This window comes from Myxocyprinus asiaticus, chromosome 29 (assembly GCF_019703515.2).
Source record: "Myxocyprinus asiaticus isolate MX2 ecotype Aquarium Trade chromosome 29, UBuf_Myxa_2, whole genome shotgun sequence".
Lineage (NCBI taxonomy): Eukaryota > Metazoa > Chordata > Actinopteri > Cypriniformes > Catostomidae > Myxocyprinus > Myxocyprinus asiaticus.
In genome coordinates, this window is record NC_059372.1 from 1,655,001 (window position 1) to 1,673,443 (window position 18,443).

Here is an 18,443-nt window from a genome sequence, read left to right on the forward strand (position 1 = left end):
GGCTGTGTAAATGCCAACGGCATAAATGTTGCCAAAGGTGTGTATTTTTGGGGGAATGTTGATATTTCAACCTCAGTTCCTATAATACATCTATAATACACTGTGTACACAAATAGTTACACTCAGCAAAAAATGTCCCCATTGAAACCCATTAAAACTGCAATATTTGATCCCAGTGCCATTAAAGCTTCAAATCTTGAATTCTATGATATTATGCTTTCATTCTGGAGCCCTGGCTTCAACATTTACATTATTAATATTTTCCACCGGATGGCGCCATTTTTCTCATGTTTAGCCTATGGAGCAAATACAAGCTTTTCCCCTATTCTCTGTTTGCTGTATTATAGAGCACTGCAGGACAATTGAATAAATGATGCAGCTAAAATTGTGTGGGTGTGTTGGTATGGATGTCACAGTGTGTTTTGTATGTGTGTGTATTGAGAAATGTGTGTGTGTGTGTGTGTAAAAAACAACAGTGGCATTATATAAACAAACTGGCATTTAAAGGGTTAAAATCCTGAAAATGAATGAATATTTGGTAGTTATGATCAGGACTGATGTTGGTTAAAAAAATAACTAACTGAAAGTGGAAAATAACATTAATATATAATATTATTAAGGCAGTTTTTGACGCGGACATTTTTATCCTCTAAGGACCTCTGAGTAACTTTTTTAAATTGACGCACAAGGGTTAAGTTAGCTACAAGTATTATGCTGTTAAGTCTCAATATAACTTTTCTAAACTGCTTAACTGACCTAACTTCACTTCCATCATACATTAGAGTTGTGTGGGGGTTGGGGTTGATGAAGTGCAATCTGCTGTCACGTCACACTCGAGCTGCATTGTTGGATATGGAGCTGCCTGAAGCGTACATCAGAGTAGGCTCACTCCCTCTGTCAAAATTGAGGGGTTGAGGGTCTGTCAACAGAAAGTTCCCTCGCTCACTGAACGAAGTGGAACGGACTTCCAAAAGGGCGGCAAGGATTGCTCCAAGGGGAAGTGCTTAGGGGAGTTAGTGAGTGGATGTTAAAAGTGAAGTGGAACACAGCCCGTAACTTAATTGTTCAGAAATATTCTCTTCAAACTGTTGCTCCACCATGACAGAATTTTCCTTGAAAGAAAAAAACAGTTCAGACTAATCTTACTATAGCACCCCTTGTGGCAATGCTGAGAATACAATGTTTACTTGCACTGTTACAGATTGCAGTCTATAACATTTTGGAACGCAACAACAAAATGAACACACAAAATCCAGCTTGTGTAGCTAGAAGCGTCTGCGTTCACATACTTGCGTAGAGTATGTTTCGGCTTTAAAGTGAGCCATTTGTAGGTTGATACAGTGTAAACACAGTCTGGTGCTTTCAAATTATTGCACTATTTGTTTGAGCAGCCTGACAGTACAACTTCTCGATCAACAAATTTTGATATTGTTACAGTTTATTTATTTTTTGCTAAATTTTGCAATTCTATTTGGCTACGTAGAATTGCAGAAATACAAACCTCACCTTAATATTCATAACTGTAATAAATAATGACAGAGCTGCAAATATTGGCAAACAAAAAGCACTTTTAGAGCAGGGATTAAAAACTTTAGAGCAGGGATTTTGGTTCGTTCTGAACAGAAACGGTATTTTTTTTTGTTCCAGCTCCAGTGTTCCACGGCCTCCTTTCTTAATGGTAAGAATATTTTTTAAAAAGCCTTTTTAAAAAAAAATTGTATCCCCTTTTCTCCCCAATTTGGAATGCCCAATTCCCACTACTTAGTAGGTCCTCGTGGTGGTGCGGTTACTCACCTCAATCCGGGTGGTGGTGGACAAGTCTCAGTTGCCTCCGCTTCTGAGACCGTCAATCCGTGCATCTTATCACGTGACTCATTGTGCATGACACCGCGGAGACTCACAGCATGTGGAGGCTCATGCTACTCTCCGCGATCCACGCACAACTTACCACACGCCCCACTGAGAGCGAGAACCGCTAATCACGACCATGAGGAGGTTACCCCATGTGACTCTACCCTCCCTAGCAACCGGGCCAATTTGGTTGCTTAGGAGACCTGGCTGGAGTCACTCAGCACACCCTGGATTCAAACTCGCGACTCCAGTGGTGGTAGTCAGCGTCAATTCACGCTGAGCTACCCAGGCCCCCAAAAGAAAGTCTTTCTAAATAAATGTATCCTTATTATTTAATATATGCTCAAATTATTTACAATATTTCAAACTATTTCAATCTCAGTGCATTTATATGTGATATTTATAGTTGTCAAAAAGGTCTTCAGCATGTCACAGAACATTTTCACTCCGGAACAATTGAAAAGGGCTTTGTTCTCTTGTTTTCCATTTCAATAGGATTCATCTGATATATCTGACTCTATTTTTGATTAAAATGTGACCAGTGTTGGGTGTAATCTGATTACAAAGTAATTAGTTACTGTAATCTAATTATTTTTGTAGTAAAAAAGTGGTGTAATGCATTACAATTTAAATTATGTTAATCAGATTGCAGTTGCTGACTTTCAAAGTTAATAACTTTTAAGTAAAAGCAAAGTCATTTGTAATGTGATTACTTTCCCCATGAAGAAATCGGTGATGTAATTTCATTACAATTTTACAGAAGTAATATGTAATTTGTAGTGGATTACTATTTTTAGTAATTTACTTAACAGTGGCTGTGACAGATTATCTGCCTAACAAATAAAATGGGGATAAAAATGTGCCATTTCTGTGCTTCTACTTTTGCAGGTGCAGCATGAACTGCTTTTAGACTGAAACTCTCTGAATGAACAGACCATGATGCCATCGAGTTGCTTGAGCGTGTGAGCATGTAGCTGCAGTATGTCGACCAGCACCGAACGGCCGTTGCGATGCCCGACCTGCGGTGAGGCATGCGGGTTTGGAGACCACTTATCAAGCGTCCATTCCTGCCAGAAACTCTGGCTGACCCCAAGACGGAGCTCTGAGGGGGGACTGCTGTCCTTGCATGCCCAGGGAGCACTCACTGCATCGGGGAGCATCAGCCTGGAGCTCCTTGATGCTTTGAGTCTGGCCTCCTCAGCGGCACGTCCACTCCGAAAGATCCTGATCCAGAGAGACTCGCCGTCTGTCCTCCCGTCTGATCTCTCTCCGGTGCTGGCAGTCGCCATGACCTCCAGGGCTGGAGATACGGAGGCAGGCGTGGGACACGCTGTAGCCCAGCTGGGTGTGCCGTGGCTGGGCAGGCTTGCGTTGGAGGCACGGCTTCAGCAGTTGGCGCTGGAGGTGCAGGAGCGAGTGTCTCTTAAACTGGAGGCGCTGCAGGAGGAGGTGAAGATGAGGAGTGTGGAGGTGAGGAGAGCGAGAAGAGAGAGCGATAGAATGGATCGAGAGAGGAATGAAGCGGAGCAGAGAGCAGCTGAAATGGAGCGTCAGGTGGACATCTCTGTGGAGATGTTGGCGAGCCTCAGACACGAGCTGAGAGACAGAGAGGAACAACTCCAACGCAAACAACTGTGAGTGGTCATTCCATGTCAACTCAACCAGAGGTCTCTGGCTACATTTTTTTTTACTTATGAAAGATAAACATAAATGATGACAAACATCAAAATATTAAATGCCTTTGATCAATATTGAGTAATCCAAAAATGACAATTTTCGCCTATGATTTTGGAGCAAAACTACAGGTAAAAAAAACACCCTTAGAAAGGTGTCAGCATCATGATTTTATTTTTACACAGAGATAAGTACGTCTATTACTAATATCAGTTGACTTCAGCACCTATTGTTCCATTATATGCCAATGGCATGAGTCCAAATATGGATGAAAATCTTTTTTTAAAAACACTTTTTTTGTGTTGTTTTTCCCAAGTTTGAGTGTCTATAACTCCAGAAGTATTAAATATATCTTAATATCCTTTTAGATTCTGTTTCAGAATAAACTGACCTTTTGGTGTCTCGATTTTTAAGGCCCTATATGGTTAAATCCCAGAGATATGGGGCTCTCAATATGGCTCCATGCATAAATTGTTCAATTTTACACACATTTTCAATGGTAGAAAACCAAATGTGGGTCATATGGTATGAAGCCAGTTTTTCTTATCCAACAAAATAAAGGTCTGAAGTACAAATAATGTTGAAACTAGAAATGTACATTTATTTAATTACATAAAAACAATAATGTCAAAATCTTGTCCAAAAAAAATACATTATTAAGAATAAGCAACACCTGTGGCCCTTCAGTCTACATCCATTCGTGGTGCTATAATTTGCACATTTAGGTTTAACGCTGGAACCGTATGTGCTCAAAATTATTTTTTCCTCTGAATTTGAGCAAAGTGTTCTCCAACTTGGACTTTTATCAACCCACTTTTTCAAAATCGTCATTATAATTCAGTTAAATTCCAAAACGTGTACGTTTCGCACAAAAAATGGAACCTATACTTTTACTTCTATTAAAAGTTGATTACTCTTAAACTTATATTAAGAGCTTAATCACAATATTGTCTCATTTTGAACACATTGAGTATTGTACTCATCTGTCACAGAAAGTCTCTGTGTGTGTTTTGAAGGGAAGTGTGTGAGCTGGACAGGTTTGTGCGTGACACAGCGGTCAGAGAAGTGAGCGCAAAGATTCGCCTCCAGAATTTCATCGAGGATCTACTGGACCAAGCGGAGAGGGCGGAGACACAGCTGCAGAACATCCACCTACACGATGATGTCACTTCCCCTCACAGACACCTGCTGGGAGCCAAAGCCACAGGCTACCAGGTGAGATGTTCAACCGATCTCAATCAGATTCATGGAGATTCAAATCAACAGAGACTGAATCTGTGTCTCTGCTTCTCTCTCAGAGGAGTTACAGTGTCTCTGGGATGTCCAGGAAATCATCTCAGCTGTATGATCACAGAGCCGTTCAAGACTGCAGGTAAACTACCAGCATGATCACACAGGAAATCGACATCCTGCTTCCGAATGTTCATGTACCCTGAAATTGACATTGACATTTTTGCATCAATTGAAAGGTATTCACATTTCCCTGTGGTGCTACTGATTGTGCATTGCGTGAGAAGCCTCAGAGTCATGGGTTCTGGTCTCAGGGAAACCAGGAAGTAATTGCGTTTTCGTAAATAATAGTGAGCGTGATTCCGTGGTTGCGTTTTTGCTCTATAGTAACATTTTTACTCCACTGACGGTTAGGTTTAGGGTTGGGGTTTGGGGCTAGAGTTAATGAAATATGCATTTCTGTTGACTGTATGACATCATTTTCTTTCTTTTTTTCTTTTTTTTCTTTCTCCCCTTTTCTTCCCAATTTGGAACGCCCAATTCCCAATGCACTCTTAAGTCCTCGTGGTGGCGTAATGAGACCGCCTCCGTGTCTGAGACCGTCAATCTGCGCATCTTATCACGTGGCTTGTTGAGCGCGTTACCCCAGAGATCTAGCGCGTGTGGAGGCTTCACGCTATTCTCCGCAGCATCCACGCACAACTCACCATGCGCCCCAAGGAGAGCGAGAACCACATTATAGTGACCACAACGAGGTTACTCCAATGTGACTCTAACCACCCTAGCAACCGGGCCAATTGGTTGCTTAGGAGACCTGGCTGGAGTCACTCAGCACTCCCTGTATTCGAACTTGCGACTCCAGGTGTGATAGTCAGCGTCTTTACTCGCTGAGCTACCCAGGCCCCCAAGTATGACATCATATTCAACAAAAAATACAAAATACACAGCCTTTACCTCCACCTTGTGGACAGTTGTGGAAACAGGTCAACAACACTTCCAGCTCGGCTCTTGTTTCAATATGTTGCCGAACTGAAATCCAAACATCTCATAATACATTTCAAGAGGACGTCGAGAGTTCTAGTTCTCATCTCTACGTCCTGAAAATGGTCAGAATATTTGTGTTTGACTTTCCATTTCTAGTTCCTTTTGATCGTAGATTATCTAGGTGACATTTACATCCTTACAGTGGAAGTTTATGGGGCAAACGTTCTTGCATAGTAAGTGCATTTCTGTCAACGCACTCACCTTTTTCATTTTTACAAACGTGCCCTCAATTATTTTCTGTGGTAATCGACAGCATAACACAGTTTAACTGTAAACACTCCAGAATTTTGCTTTATGCAAAAGCCTCAATTTGCTCTGCATTGCTGTCGAGGGCAAACTATTGGCTGGCTGACGTTTTTATTACGTATTAGCACAACGTGTGGACTTTTCAGACCATAGGCAAAATTTCCTATGAATATCAAGGTTAAATAAACGATCTTGAATGATTTTGCCGTGACGCCATCGGACAAGCTCGCATCCTGTATTTTATGTGATAGGTGGCAACATAAGTAAATTGTGTTATTTCGGTGCTACTGTTTGTTTTAAAACAAGTTTCAAACACTCCGCCGTCTTCCATTGTTCAAGAAAACAGGTAGTCCCGTCCCAAATTCACACCATGGGTTGAGCCAATGCTAGTGGTGCAGAAATTTGGGATGGGCGACACAATATATTTTCTGTTTGATTTGATACCAAGTATTATCCATATCATACAGATACCTCAATTAAATGTATTATTATTATTATTATTATTATTATTATTTATTATTATTATTATTATTAGGATAAAATGTGCAATATTAGCCACTTACCATTATATTTAAAAGCCATAATTTTTTTAAATGCCTAAACTGCAATTTATCAGATCAAATGCTCTATTTTTGTTTAATTTATCAATCATTTATAAACAATTACTGATTTTAATTTACTTATTGCATGCTTTACCTTTAAAGAAATCTTTTCTTCTTTTTTTTTTTGTCTAATATGTTCAGTGACTGTAAACACCTGAGAAATGATCTAAAGCTCAAATGATTTAAACTATGACTGATGTCTCTGTGCAGGTATGAAGTTGGACGTCCGCGTACGCTGTCGGTGGGGTCAGGAGGTTGGGAGGGTCACTGGGTGGGAGGGCAGTATCATATGATTTATGGAGGGGTCGCGGGTCAAGACAGCCGTTCTGACCCGCCCTGGTTGATCCAACACACCTACAGAGATGCAGAATCAGAGAACTGCTCCCTTCACAGCGCAGAATCACAGGACGACACACACCAGCAGACGGGCTACAGGACGTACAGCCACGCAGGTACATCACACATGAGGACATACTGTTTATAATAACTTCAAGCGGTCCATTACACTTCTTGATGTTTGATTGATTGTGATATTCGTCACGTTCTTGTCTTCAGATGAGGATCTATCAGGACTTCACTGGTGCATGAACAGACCGAGTGAATTGAGCATGTGTTCAGAGCGTTTGAGAATGAAAGCAGCGCTGTTCTGTGTCTTTATTTACCTGGATACACACGCTTTACTCACGGCTGCAGAGGTGTGTGGACACTTCCTATTCTTTTTTAATATTAGACCATTACGATTATGAAACCTTTGTATGGTGTGTACTTTATTGTTTATTGCTGGTTTGTCATTAGAAGTGAATTTACTGTAAGTGTGTGTTTCAGGTCTGTAAAGACTGGTGTAGTGTTGCACGTCATCCCGCTGTTTGGACCAGAGTAACACTTGAGAACGCACACGTTTCATCAAAGGCAAGAACAACACACATTTATTTAAGGACATACCTACTGTAATGATAGGTGAGGACCAACACGAACCCTGACCCTAAATAAACCTTTCCCTTTAAGAATAATAATAATAATAATAATAATAATAAAACATTATATTTACTTGATTTATGAATGTTTTTTCAATCAAGAACATCCACAGATGTAAACAACAAAAACAGCTAACAACAAGAAAATATGGAAACTACACAATAATACACTGATTAATAAATAAAAGTTCAGCTCACTGTATACACCAGTCTAAAACAGGATGTTAATGATTTAACAAACATTGTGATTAATAATAAAAGTCTGCTCTTTTCTGAAGTAGCCTATAACTAATCTGAGTAAACAGTTTATCTATTCTACAATAAAATACAAGGGACATTTATTGATTTATTTAGTAATTTAATGAGTCATTTTTTTATTGATTTACTTTACAATTTCATTATGCATTTAATAAGGTATTCAAATATTTTAAATATTTATCAAATTATTTAATTTTGATTAATTTGGCCTTCCAAAGTTTAGTGATTTAATGATTAATTTAATCATTTTTAACTATTTCATTTTATATTTAAATATTTATTTTATGATTTAATTTGGCCCCCCATAATTCAGTGATTTAATGATTAATTTAATCATTTTTAACTATTTCATTTTATATTTAAATATTTATTTAGATGTGTAATATTTATTTTATGATTTAATTTCGATAATTTGACCCTCCATAGTTGATAGTGATTTAATGGTTAATTTACTGATTTTATAGTTTTTAACAATTTCATTTTGTAATTAAATATTTATTTTATAATTTATTTTTGCCCTCCATAATTTAGTGATTTAATTATTAATTTAATAATTTTATAGTTTTTTTATATAACTATAAATATAAATATTATATATAATTTCATTATGTATTTAAATATTTATTTTAAATGTTTGAATATTTATTTTATTATTTATATTTGCCCTCCATAATTTAGTGATTTAATTATTAATTTAATAATTGTATAGTTTTTTTATATAACTATAAATATAAATATTATATATAATTTAATTATGTATTTAAATATTTGAATATTTATTTTATGATTTATTTTGAGTAATTTGTCCCTCCATATTAAACTACTTTAAAATGAAAATGATGTAAATAATAAGGAAAAAGCGAGGGGGGATTAATAATAATACAGAAGAAAAAATGCAAAGTACATATTTAATTCAAATAGAAACTTTATAAAACTCACAAATATTTCAAGGTTTGATAGCTTTTTTATTTTTTATCCTTTTTTTAAACAATGAATGTTTTCATTAATAAATTGCTGTACTTTACACCACAACATCAATATTTAAGTATATTTTTAAGATTTACGCATTTTAATTTCATAACAAATTTCCATCACATTGAATTGTGTAATCTTTAACAAAATTAAATGAATAAAACTTAAGTTTATTGATTTAATTTAGTTAAATATTACTCAGTTGAATATGATGGAAATTTGTTGTCATTAAAATGTGTAAATCTGTTTACACTTATTTATATCTTTATAAGTTTTTAAAGATTTATATCTTTATAAGCCTCCAATTCTTAATACTGCCACATGAAAAAATTATAAGTTAGAACATCATTGAACAAAAGCACCTTTTTTACTGTAATATGGTACAAACATGACTGTGTTACAGTAATAAGAATCATCACTGAAAACAATGGGAATAGTAAAAGTAAAACATCTGGATGCATTTTGGTCATTTATATGGAGAAAGTGTTTTTGATACACTTCAGATAGATATATATATATGAAAGGCCAGTTCTAAATGATTTCATGTGTGTGAAGTTCTTACAGACTCTGTCTCAGTGGTGTTGTCAAACACAGTCTCTTGTTCTACACAACCTCAAAACTCGATCTCGCAGCAAGAATGAAAGTAAAGATGAATACTTAAGGAACACAAGGTAAAATACACAAACATCAGACTCTTACAAAGCATATTCCATCTAATAATCCTCTTAAGGGTTAAATATATCTTTGAGATGTTTGTGCTGAATGTTTGTGTAATCAGAGGCTGTCTGGAGGAGGGGCTGGAGGCGGTGCTTAAGTCAGCAGGGCGGAGTCTCATTGCTCTGAGCATCTCTCATTGCCCGAACATTTTGACGGACAGGTCGCTGTGGCTTGTAAGCTGTCACTGTAGAGCGCTGCAGTCGCTGACGTACAGGTGAGATTAAACACACACACACACACACACACACACACATAAACACACACACTTGTTTACTGTCTGGTTCTTGTGTCTGCAGAAGTGCGTCAGATCCAGTGGGACAGGAAGTGATCTGGGCACTGGGGGCGGGATGTAGAGACATCACAACACTGCGCATCGCTCCACTGCAGCCCTGGTGAGAATTCACCACATTGACTGTTCTCAGAATAAATATTATTTATTATTATTGATTGTTTTCTACAACATTTTCTAGATGGCACTTATTTATTTATTTATTTATTTTTATTGCAACATAAAAACAAGGATTTTTTTACAGCATAATTTGATGATAGACATTATAATGTATTATTTATGAATCACTGTAATTCATATTATTCGTATGCAGGGTCCAGCATTAATAGAGTAAATACTGTATATATATTACAATTTATTGCATAGATAAAATAATGTTATTATTATTGCAATCAGTAAAAACATCAAACTCATCAAATAGTCATGTGTCATATGTTGCTGGAAAGCTCTCAAAGAGTAGAATACAACCAGCCTATTTGTTTTACTCACGACAAAAATATAGTGAGTAATAGCTAAGTATATGTGTTTGGCAATTATGTTAGTGTTGCTTATATGCCGCATTTCCGCTTATAACTTAAGGAAAAATTAACAGAACATAAAATATCACATATCATTACTTAGAGGAAGTGATTATCTTTCAAACGAGTCCACACACAAGATAATCAGATGCATAGATCATTAGATAATCCACATGAAGCACAATGTTACATATGACCACCAGGAGATGGCGCCAAATACATGACACAGACTCAATGATGACTCAAATGACACAGAATGAAACTCATTCTGTGAAATCTCATTACTAAAATCATGTCTGCATGCTATGCAAACCTTTAGTCATTGTTGTGTTTGCATGTGTAATTAGTTCTTATGTACAATTATTATGTTTTATTTGTTTGGAGATGTTTTTGGACACTATGATAAATTATATTTGTAACGCTATAACTTTTGATTGCTTTGTCACATCAACAAAAAAGTTTTCTCAGATACAGTTGACATGATTGGGAACAAAACAAAAGCAGTTTTTTGGAGCCAACTTATTTACACCCAAAGATATATAATGTCAAATCAGAAAAAATCTTTTAGATTTTTCAGCAGTTTCTTAGGCTGAGAGTCTCAGAATGTATCATAATCTATATCATCAAATGTTTTTAAAAGTTTTCTTTACAATGACACCAAACACTTGACCTTCCTTTTTCACGTTGAGTTATAAGCCTTTAATTTTGGGTATGCCACTGAAACAGGAAATCTTTAAAAATACCTTCAGAACTTAAAGGGTTAATTAAACTGAAATCCTATTTATTTTCGTTTATGATAGTGTAGATATTGTTAAACATTATTCAATCCAGTTTGATGGAAATTGTCATACCATTAAATTGCATTAAAGTCTTGAATGAATGAAATAATTCTAGAACTTAAAACAGTCTAGAAAAGATCAGTCACAACTTTTATATCAGTGGATAATTTACCATCTGAAGTTTAAGAATAAATGCAAAATATTTTTTTATTTCAGGTAAAAAAAAAAAATTTTTTAATTTCTTTTAAAAATATATATAATGATTTAGTAAATTATTATTGTTAATTATATTGTAGATTATTAATTTTACATCATATATTATTTTTTTTGTCAGTTTGCGGCCCAATCACTTTAGTAACCGATGCTTGCAGACGATTGGTCGATGCTGGCCGAACTTGTGTCGGGTGGGTGTGGGCGGGGCTAGGTGCAGAATTCAGGGATTGGCCTCTTTGGGTGAGTGACAGACACATTTTGCTAACATTAATTTTCCTGACAAACCACTTGCTAAACCAACAACAACAAAAAAAAAACATCCAATAGAATAGACTAATATATTCATATCAAGCTTTCACAGCCCCATTTTAAACATTTGTATCAGTGTTGTATGTGTGTGTTTTGTTGCACAGTGAGGAACTGTGTGAATGTGTGTGTGTTGGAGTTGGATCATATGAACGAGTTGAATCAGGAAGGAGCGGCAGAACTCTGCAGATACGGACTCCAGCAGCTACACACACTCACATTCATCTCTACACCTGTCACTGCTAAAGCCATACTGCACTTTAAAAGTGAGTCAACACATGTGTTTTAATTGTGAGGCAATACATTTGCATTACATAACCAACTACATTTACAAGCTTGTTGGAGTGTGATTAACTCCTTAAACTCTACGCCGGAGGGTCCAAAGGGGGGGCGCTATATCGCGAAAACAGTACACGCTTAAAACATTAAAGTCTCCGTATACAAGTCAGGCATATGAGGCATCATTTAAAAGCTTAAAATCTGAACTTTTCAGATATAACCATCACTTCGGCATTTATGTTACTAAAAATAACAAAAAGCCTCAAAACATTTGCGTTGAAAATTAGCACCCTCTAGAGGAAATGAGGTAGAAATATTAATATGAATATAAAAGTCCTTCACATAGCACCTAACCTGACAAGTCATATATCTAATGAAAGCTCTCACTCTCAGGAATGTGACTGTGCAGTTTATTTTGTTGACCTAATACCACAGTTCAAAAGATTTTCAAAAGAATCACAAAGTTAAATATGATTTCTGTAAGTCATCAAATACATACGTCTCTTTTATGCTCTGATAACTGCTGCTGTAAGCCACAAATAGCTAAAAACTTTATATCTGCTTTTACCTTCAGAAGTTCTCTAAAAATTAGCCATTGTTTACATGTCTGTGAGCTTGCTTGTGTGAATAATCCAATGTTATATCTTAGATGTTCACAACTAAATAAGCAGTCCAGAAGGAAAAGCATGCAAAACAAATCATCAGAAAAATGTTTTTGACTAGTGATGATAAAATTATATCAGGGGGGGGGGGAATCTCAGCTTTCTAATGACCCCTAGATTAAACTTCTAGTCCACTCAGAGGCCGAGATATTCAATGAAATAATGAGGGTGGTGCTTGAACTGAAAATTAGACTGAATGTCTATGGACGAGCACATCTGTGAGGGATAAAATGTGTTAGAGCGCCACCTACATTTTAGATCTGTATATTATGATGGAATGTGATAGAGATAAAAATACTTTTTCTAGTGCTTTCTGCCATCTAGTAGAAAAAAATGAGACCTTTCAAAGTGAGGTTGAGTGAACAGAACCAGAATTACATGTTTACAAAGTTGGAGTTTAACTAAATTGCGCGGTAGCTCAAAGTGCGTTGCACTTGTGATGTAAAGGACCGGGGTACGAGTTCTGAAGTGCATGAAAAAGTGATCCTGAAATTGTCATAAAGATGCACCACAAAATGACGTGAATTGTGATTTTCATCTCACATTTGCTTTTTATAAAAATATCGGTTTGGTTTAGGTTTAAGGCTTAGGGTAGGGAGGTCGGTTTTGTTGATTTAAAAATTAATCTGTTTGGGAGAACCTTTAACTCACTTTTAGCGCCACTCAGTGGACATTTCACCTTTGAACTGATGCGATATGCGTAATGTACCACGTAATATAATTTTGTGGCCACAGTTATGTCAATTTCATGAGATCAGACTGCACTAATGAGATTAAATGGAGAACAAATGGAGACATTTTCAAAAGACATCTCGACTGTGCTGGGATTTGCAGTCAAAATCAAAATATGATTTCTCATCAGATTCTCCCAAGATCAAATGATCTGAGAGTTACATACATAAACACAGTTATATTCTAGTGTTCTGGCTAAGACAATGTGTTCATTACATTAACAGAATGAATGACTGTCCCTTTAATGTTTTGAGCTATCAGGGAGTGACGTTGACACTACAGTGTTTCTCTCAGTATGACAGTAAAGTAACAGAACATGAAAACTTATGTCCGAGTCGTTCTTACAGATATAACACTGAGCTATGCTATTTATATTCATCTTATAGCTCTATACTCTTACTGTATGTCAACAATTGACTTATTTGTGTCTCTCTATAGGTGTGTGTATGAATCTGAAGTGTATAGTTGTGCAGGTGAGTATCACTGATTACTTCGAGGACGCTGACAATGAAGAAGCCCAGAGATTATTTGAAGAAATAGTCAACAATCTACAGGTAACATTACTGCCGGAAATTCATATAATAGAGGGTTCATGTCAAATCAACCAAATTTCAGAACATTTTATTATTGTTTTTTTTTTTAAAGAAAGAATACGCATAAATGATGATGAAAGCCAAAATATTAAATGCCATGGATTAATATCTAGAGTAGCAATTTGGGTCCGTCCCACCAAGTTTGGGGATCTATGGTCTCCAATGCCCAGACACTTTCAGGGTAGAAAAATCAGTACATATACAGTCCAGTTTCAACATCTTTGGTGTTTGGGCCCCTAATCATTCTTTCTTTTGATTTCAGTTTCTAAAATCCAAACACTAGATATGTATTAAACTTACTAAAAAGTGACACTTATGCTTAAAACCATAAGTCTCGAAAATAGAGATTTTGACATTGTTGTTTATATGTGAATAAATAACGGTACATTTCTAGTTGCAACACTGTTTGTACTTCAGACCTTTGTTTTGTTGGACAAGAAAAACTAGCTTCATACCATGTGACCCACATTTGATTTTCAACCATTGAGAATGGGTAAAATGTACACATGGAGCCATATTGAGAGCCCAATATCTCTGGGATTTAACCATATAGGGCCTTGAAAATCAAGTTACAAAACGTAAAATTAGTTTTGAACCAGAATGTAAAAGGATATTAAGATATCTTTAAAACTTCTGGAGTTATAGACACACAAACTTTGGAAAAAATGACACAAAAAAGTGCTTTTTCCCATTATTGGACTCACGCCATTGACATATAATGCAACGAGAGGTGCTGAAGTCAACTTATTTTAGTAACAGATCTACCAATCTCTGAGTAAAAATAAAATAATGATGCTGACACCTTTCTAAGGGTGTTTTTTTGACCTGTAGTTTTGCTCCAAAGTCATTGGCGAAAATTGTAATTTTGACCCCCCTCTACAAAATAATGGATTACTCAGTAAAAACTGATCAGTGGCATTTAATATTTTGCCTTTCATTATAATTGATGTATTTCTTTCACTAGTTAAAAAGTTATCAAAAACAACATTTTTAACTCTTTTGAGTTAACATTACATTGACTGTTCTATATCTTTAATTTTCTCAGGCATTGAGAAAGAGACCAGGCCTGTTTGATGTTCTGCACATCAAGGTGGACAAACCCTGAACATCTGATCAGTGTCTGATTATGACAATCTGATGCATACACAAATATCCTCTCACACATCATTCTTACTGACGTACAGATGCACATATTTAGCATAACTAAACTTGCTCAGGTCCTTTTCTTTTTATTGTTGGAGTAGTTTTAGACGTATAGATCAAATATCAGGTTAGTTGAAGTAGTAATGTTGTCTGAATTTAAACATCCGTGTTCCTGTGCGTGATCGGTGTGCATGTTGTTGAGGTTACATACATGTTATGTTTTCTGAAGAATATGTAAGTGGTTCTTGCCAATGCAAAACTTGCTGCCAGAAGAAAGAAAATAAGGAGATAAAAAAAACGTCCTGATATGGGATGGAGCTTCCAAAAACATTTAAGACAATCTAAACTGATTGTAACTTTTCCAGGTCACAAAGACATTTAATCGTCCTACTGTAGATACTTTAAAGCACAGTTGCTCAGAAGAGATCTTGCACTTTGTTGTGTTTTAATTCTGAACTGTCACATAAACACTTAAAAATGAATCCAGTTCCATATCATGGATCTGCCACTCAAGGAAAAGTGTTGAGTGTTGCGTTTGTTATGAAGAAGCACAAATGAAACATTTTACGGTGCCAGATTTATAATGTGTGACAGTGTCTTTAAGAGAGCAGATATGTCTTATGTTAAAAATACATCACAGTATCTATTCACAGTTTATGAACTCGCCTGTACAGTATTAGTAAAGTGAAAATGAGTTATACAAAGAAAGTTTGAACCCAAATATTTGGGATATCCAGGTCAATATTACCTCATTAATCAAATACATTTATGAATGGTGCATTTTCAAAGTGTGATGTACGGTGGCCCAGGAGTGCACAACACAGCAAAATTAGCAAAGCAAATAAAAGCTGAAAACACAACCAGTGTGTGGTAGTAACAGATTACATGTAATCTGGATTACATAATCAGATTACAAAAATCAAGTACTTTTATTTGGATTAAATTACATTTTAAAATACTCGTAATTGGACTACAGTTACTTTTTTATAGATGACCTGATTACATATTAACAAGGCAACGGTGCTAAATTGTTAATAATTTATTGATCATTTTCATATCAGTATCATCATATTCTGACTACCACACCTGGAGTCGCGACGTTTGAATCCAGGGTGTGTTGAGTGACTCCAGCCAGGTCTCCTAAGCAACCAAATTGGTCCGGTTGCTAGGGAGGACAGAGTCACATGGGGTAACCTCCTCGTGGTCGCTATAATGTGGTTCTCGCTCTCGGTGGGGTGCGTGGTGAGTTGTGCGTGGATGCCGCGGAGAATAGCGTGAAGCCTCCACACGTGCTACGTCTCCATGGTAACGCGCTCAGCAAGCCACGTGATAAGATGCGCGGATTGACGGTCTCAGACGTGGAGGCAACTGAGATTCGTCCTCCGCCACCAGGACTGAAGCGAGTCACTACGCCACCACGAGGACTTAGAGCGCATTGGGAATTGGGCATTCCAAACTGGGGAGGAAAAGAAAAAAAAAATAAGTAGTAAGGGTTAAAAGTAAGTGTGTCAGAGATTTGAGCTGTTAGTTTGACCCTGCAAATTAATTGCTGTTGATTTCAGGTTTATTACTGTTTGTTCATGTAATGATTCTATTATTTTATGCACTTAAAATGAACTAGATATGGTTTAAAAATATATATATAATTTCTTACTACCTCACCAATGGTGTGCAGCTCACACACTGAACTTAATTGCTTCAAAGGATCTAGTGGATGCCATCTCTAAGGGTCCTGCCCACAGGGTACACAGTAGTTCAGCTGTGTGTGAAGCAATATGGAATAAAGCCCATCGCTCTGCTGTTTCTGCTGATGCACTGGAGTCCACTGCATGAAACTTGACACAATTATTGCTTGTGTCACTCAGTGGAACTCTGCTGTTTTAAAATATTCTGCTCTTTTAGAATATATTCTTGCTGTTCAAAAGACCTTGCACCTCAGCTTTGGAGTAGGTGATGGACTATCAGTAAGCAGTAAGGGTTAAAAGTGTTTCAGTGTGAAAGGTTTGACCTAGCAATGCCACTGCTGTTGATTTTATGGTCATTAATGTTCGTAATGCTGCTTTTGTTTTATGCACTTAAAATGAACTTGACGTCTCAGTGTTTTGAATTATCAACTTTGGCCATGCACTGTCACTGCTATTTGACTGATTGCTTATTTCATTCATGTAATGTTTAATGCACTTTTTAAAAATGTCATAAGGAGCTCTTTATGTCAGTAATAAAGAATTTGTTATTGCACTTTTATGTTAATATGATTGTCCTACTCAAATGCATGTGACATAAAATAAAACAGAACTAGGTTGAAAGTAATCCAAAAGTAATCCAAAAGTAATCCAAAAGTAATCCAAAAGTAATCGGATTAGATTACCCCCAAAAATGTAATCTATGAGATTAAGTTACTGACTGCATTTTTTGTTATGTAATTTGTAATCAGTACTTGATTACAATTCACAAGTAATCCGTCCAGCACTGAACACTACTTAATGCACAATGAGGACTTTAAGACATCACATCATCTGTTTCTGTTACTGCGTCATTTTTGGTTTCGGTTCGGTTTTGGTCTGTGTCGGGATCCGGACACTCGTGCTCCATGTTCTGTCTGTTATTGACGTGGGTGCATCACACTTACGTCATCTTGGCAGCACGCTCTCGTGTCAATAGTTTATGTCTGTCTCTCGCGAACACGGGTGCACCTTGCGTTGATCTCGCGTTGCGTTGAGTGCCTATGTCGTGAGCTGTCTTCACAATGCGCTAAGGTTCGGTCACTTCGGTCTGATATTTCGGGTTTGTGTGTCACCGAACTCTCGCACAGGTGTCCTGTCTTGTTTTGGTCGCCTGTTGCGTGCATGTTCGCTCAGGTTTTGTTTAGTGTGAGAATGTGTGGCATCGGTTTGCCGTTGCTATGCATTCTCTCGTCTTGTTTGTCGGTTGGCATGAGCGTATATTGCCTTGTTGTCTTGGCGATGTGCGCTCATGCCATTCGGGTGTTTTGTTGTCTTGTGAGAGCACGTGGCTTTGTTTTGTTTCTGTATCGCCGTGTGTCTCTCTGTCTTACGTCATACCCCACCTCCTTGTTTGCTTATTATTAGTTAATTAGCCTCACCTGCCCCCTGTTGACCCATTTGATTTCTCTCCCTATTTTAGCCTCCTCCTGTGTGCTGTCCAGTGCCAGTTCGTCTTGTTTCCAGTCATGTTTTCCAGTAGGTCCTGTGTGGTTTTCTGTCCTGTTAATCCCTACCCGGTCCGGTCAGTCCTGTTCGCCGCTGCTTTAAGCCCCAGCCCTGGATTATAATTACTTTACGTTTTCTCCTACGAGGTAGTTTGTGTTTGTTTTTTCCCCCTTGTGGGAGTTTTATGTTGG

At 37.0% G+C, this 18,443-nt stretch overlaps 1 protein-coding gene across 1 annotated transcript in view; it reads left to right on the forward strand.

The window, feature by feature from the left end:
• Positions 1 to 17,367, forward strand: part of LOC127420292 (F-box only protein 41-like) — a 22,445-nt gene extending 5,078 nt beyond the window's left edge. The window contains exons 2-14 of the mRNA XM_051662461.1: positions 2,740 to 3,485; positions 4,542 to 4,740; positions 4,824 to 4,897; positions 6,858 to 7,099; positions 7,203 to 7,342; positions 7,473 to 7,556; positions 9,407 to 9,522; positions 9,630 to 9,782; positions 9,865 to 9,960; positions 11,489 to 11,607; positions 11,781 to 11,939; positions 13,785 to 13,900; positions 14,985 to 17,367. Of these exons, the coding sequence (XP_051518421.1) occupies positions 2,833 to 3,485; positions 4,542 to 4,740; positions 4,824 to 4,897; positions 6,858 to 7,099; positions 7,203 to 7,342; positions 7,473 to 7,556; positions 9,407 to 9,522; positions 9,630 to 9,782; positions 9,865 to 9,960; positions 11,489 to 11,607; positions 11,781 to 11,939; positions 13,785 to 13,900; positions 14,985 to 15,044 (2,211 nt within the window). The 5' untranslated portion in view covers positions 2,740 to 2,832 and the 3' untranslated portion in view covers positions 15,045 to 17,367. The remainder of the gene's footprint in view (positions 1 to 2,739; positions 3,486 to 4,541; positions 4,741 to 4,823; positions 4,898 to 6,857; positions 7,100 to 7,202; positions 7,343 to 7,472; positions 7,557 to 9,406; positions 9,523 to 9,629; positions 9,783 to 9,864; positions 9,961 to 11,488; positions 11,608 to 11,780; positions 11,940 to 13,784; positions 13,901 to 14,984) is intronic.
• Positions 17,368 to 18,443: the final 1,076 nt, after the last annotated feature.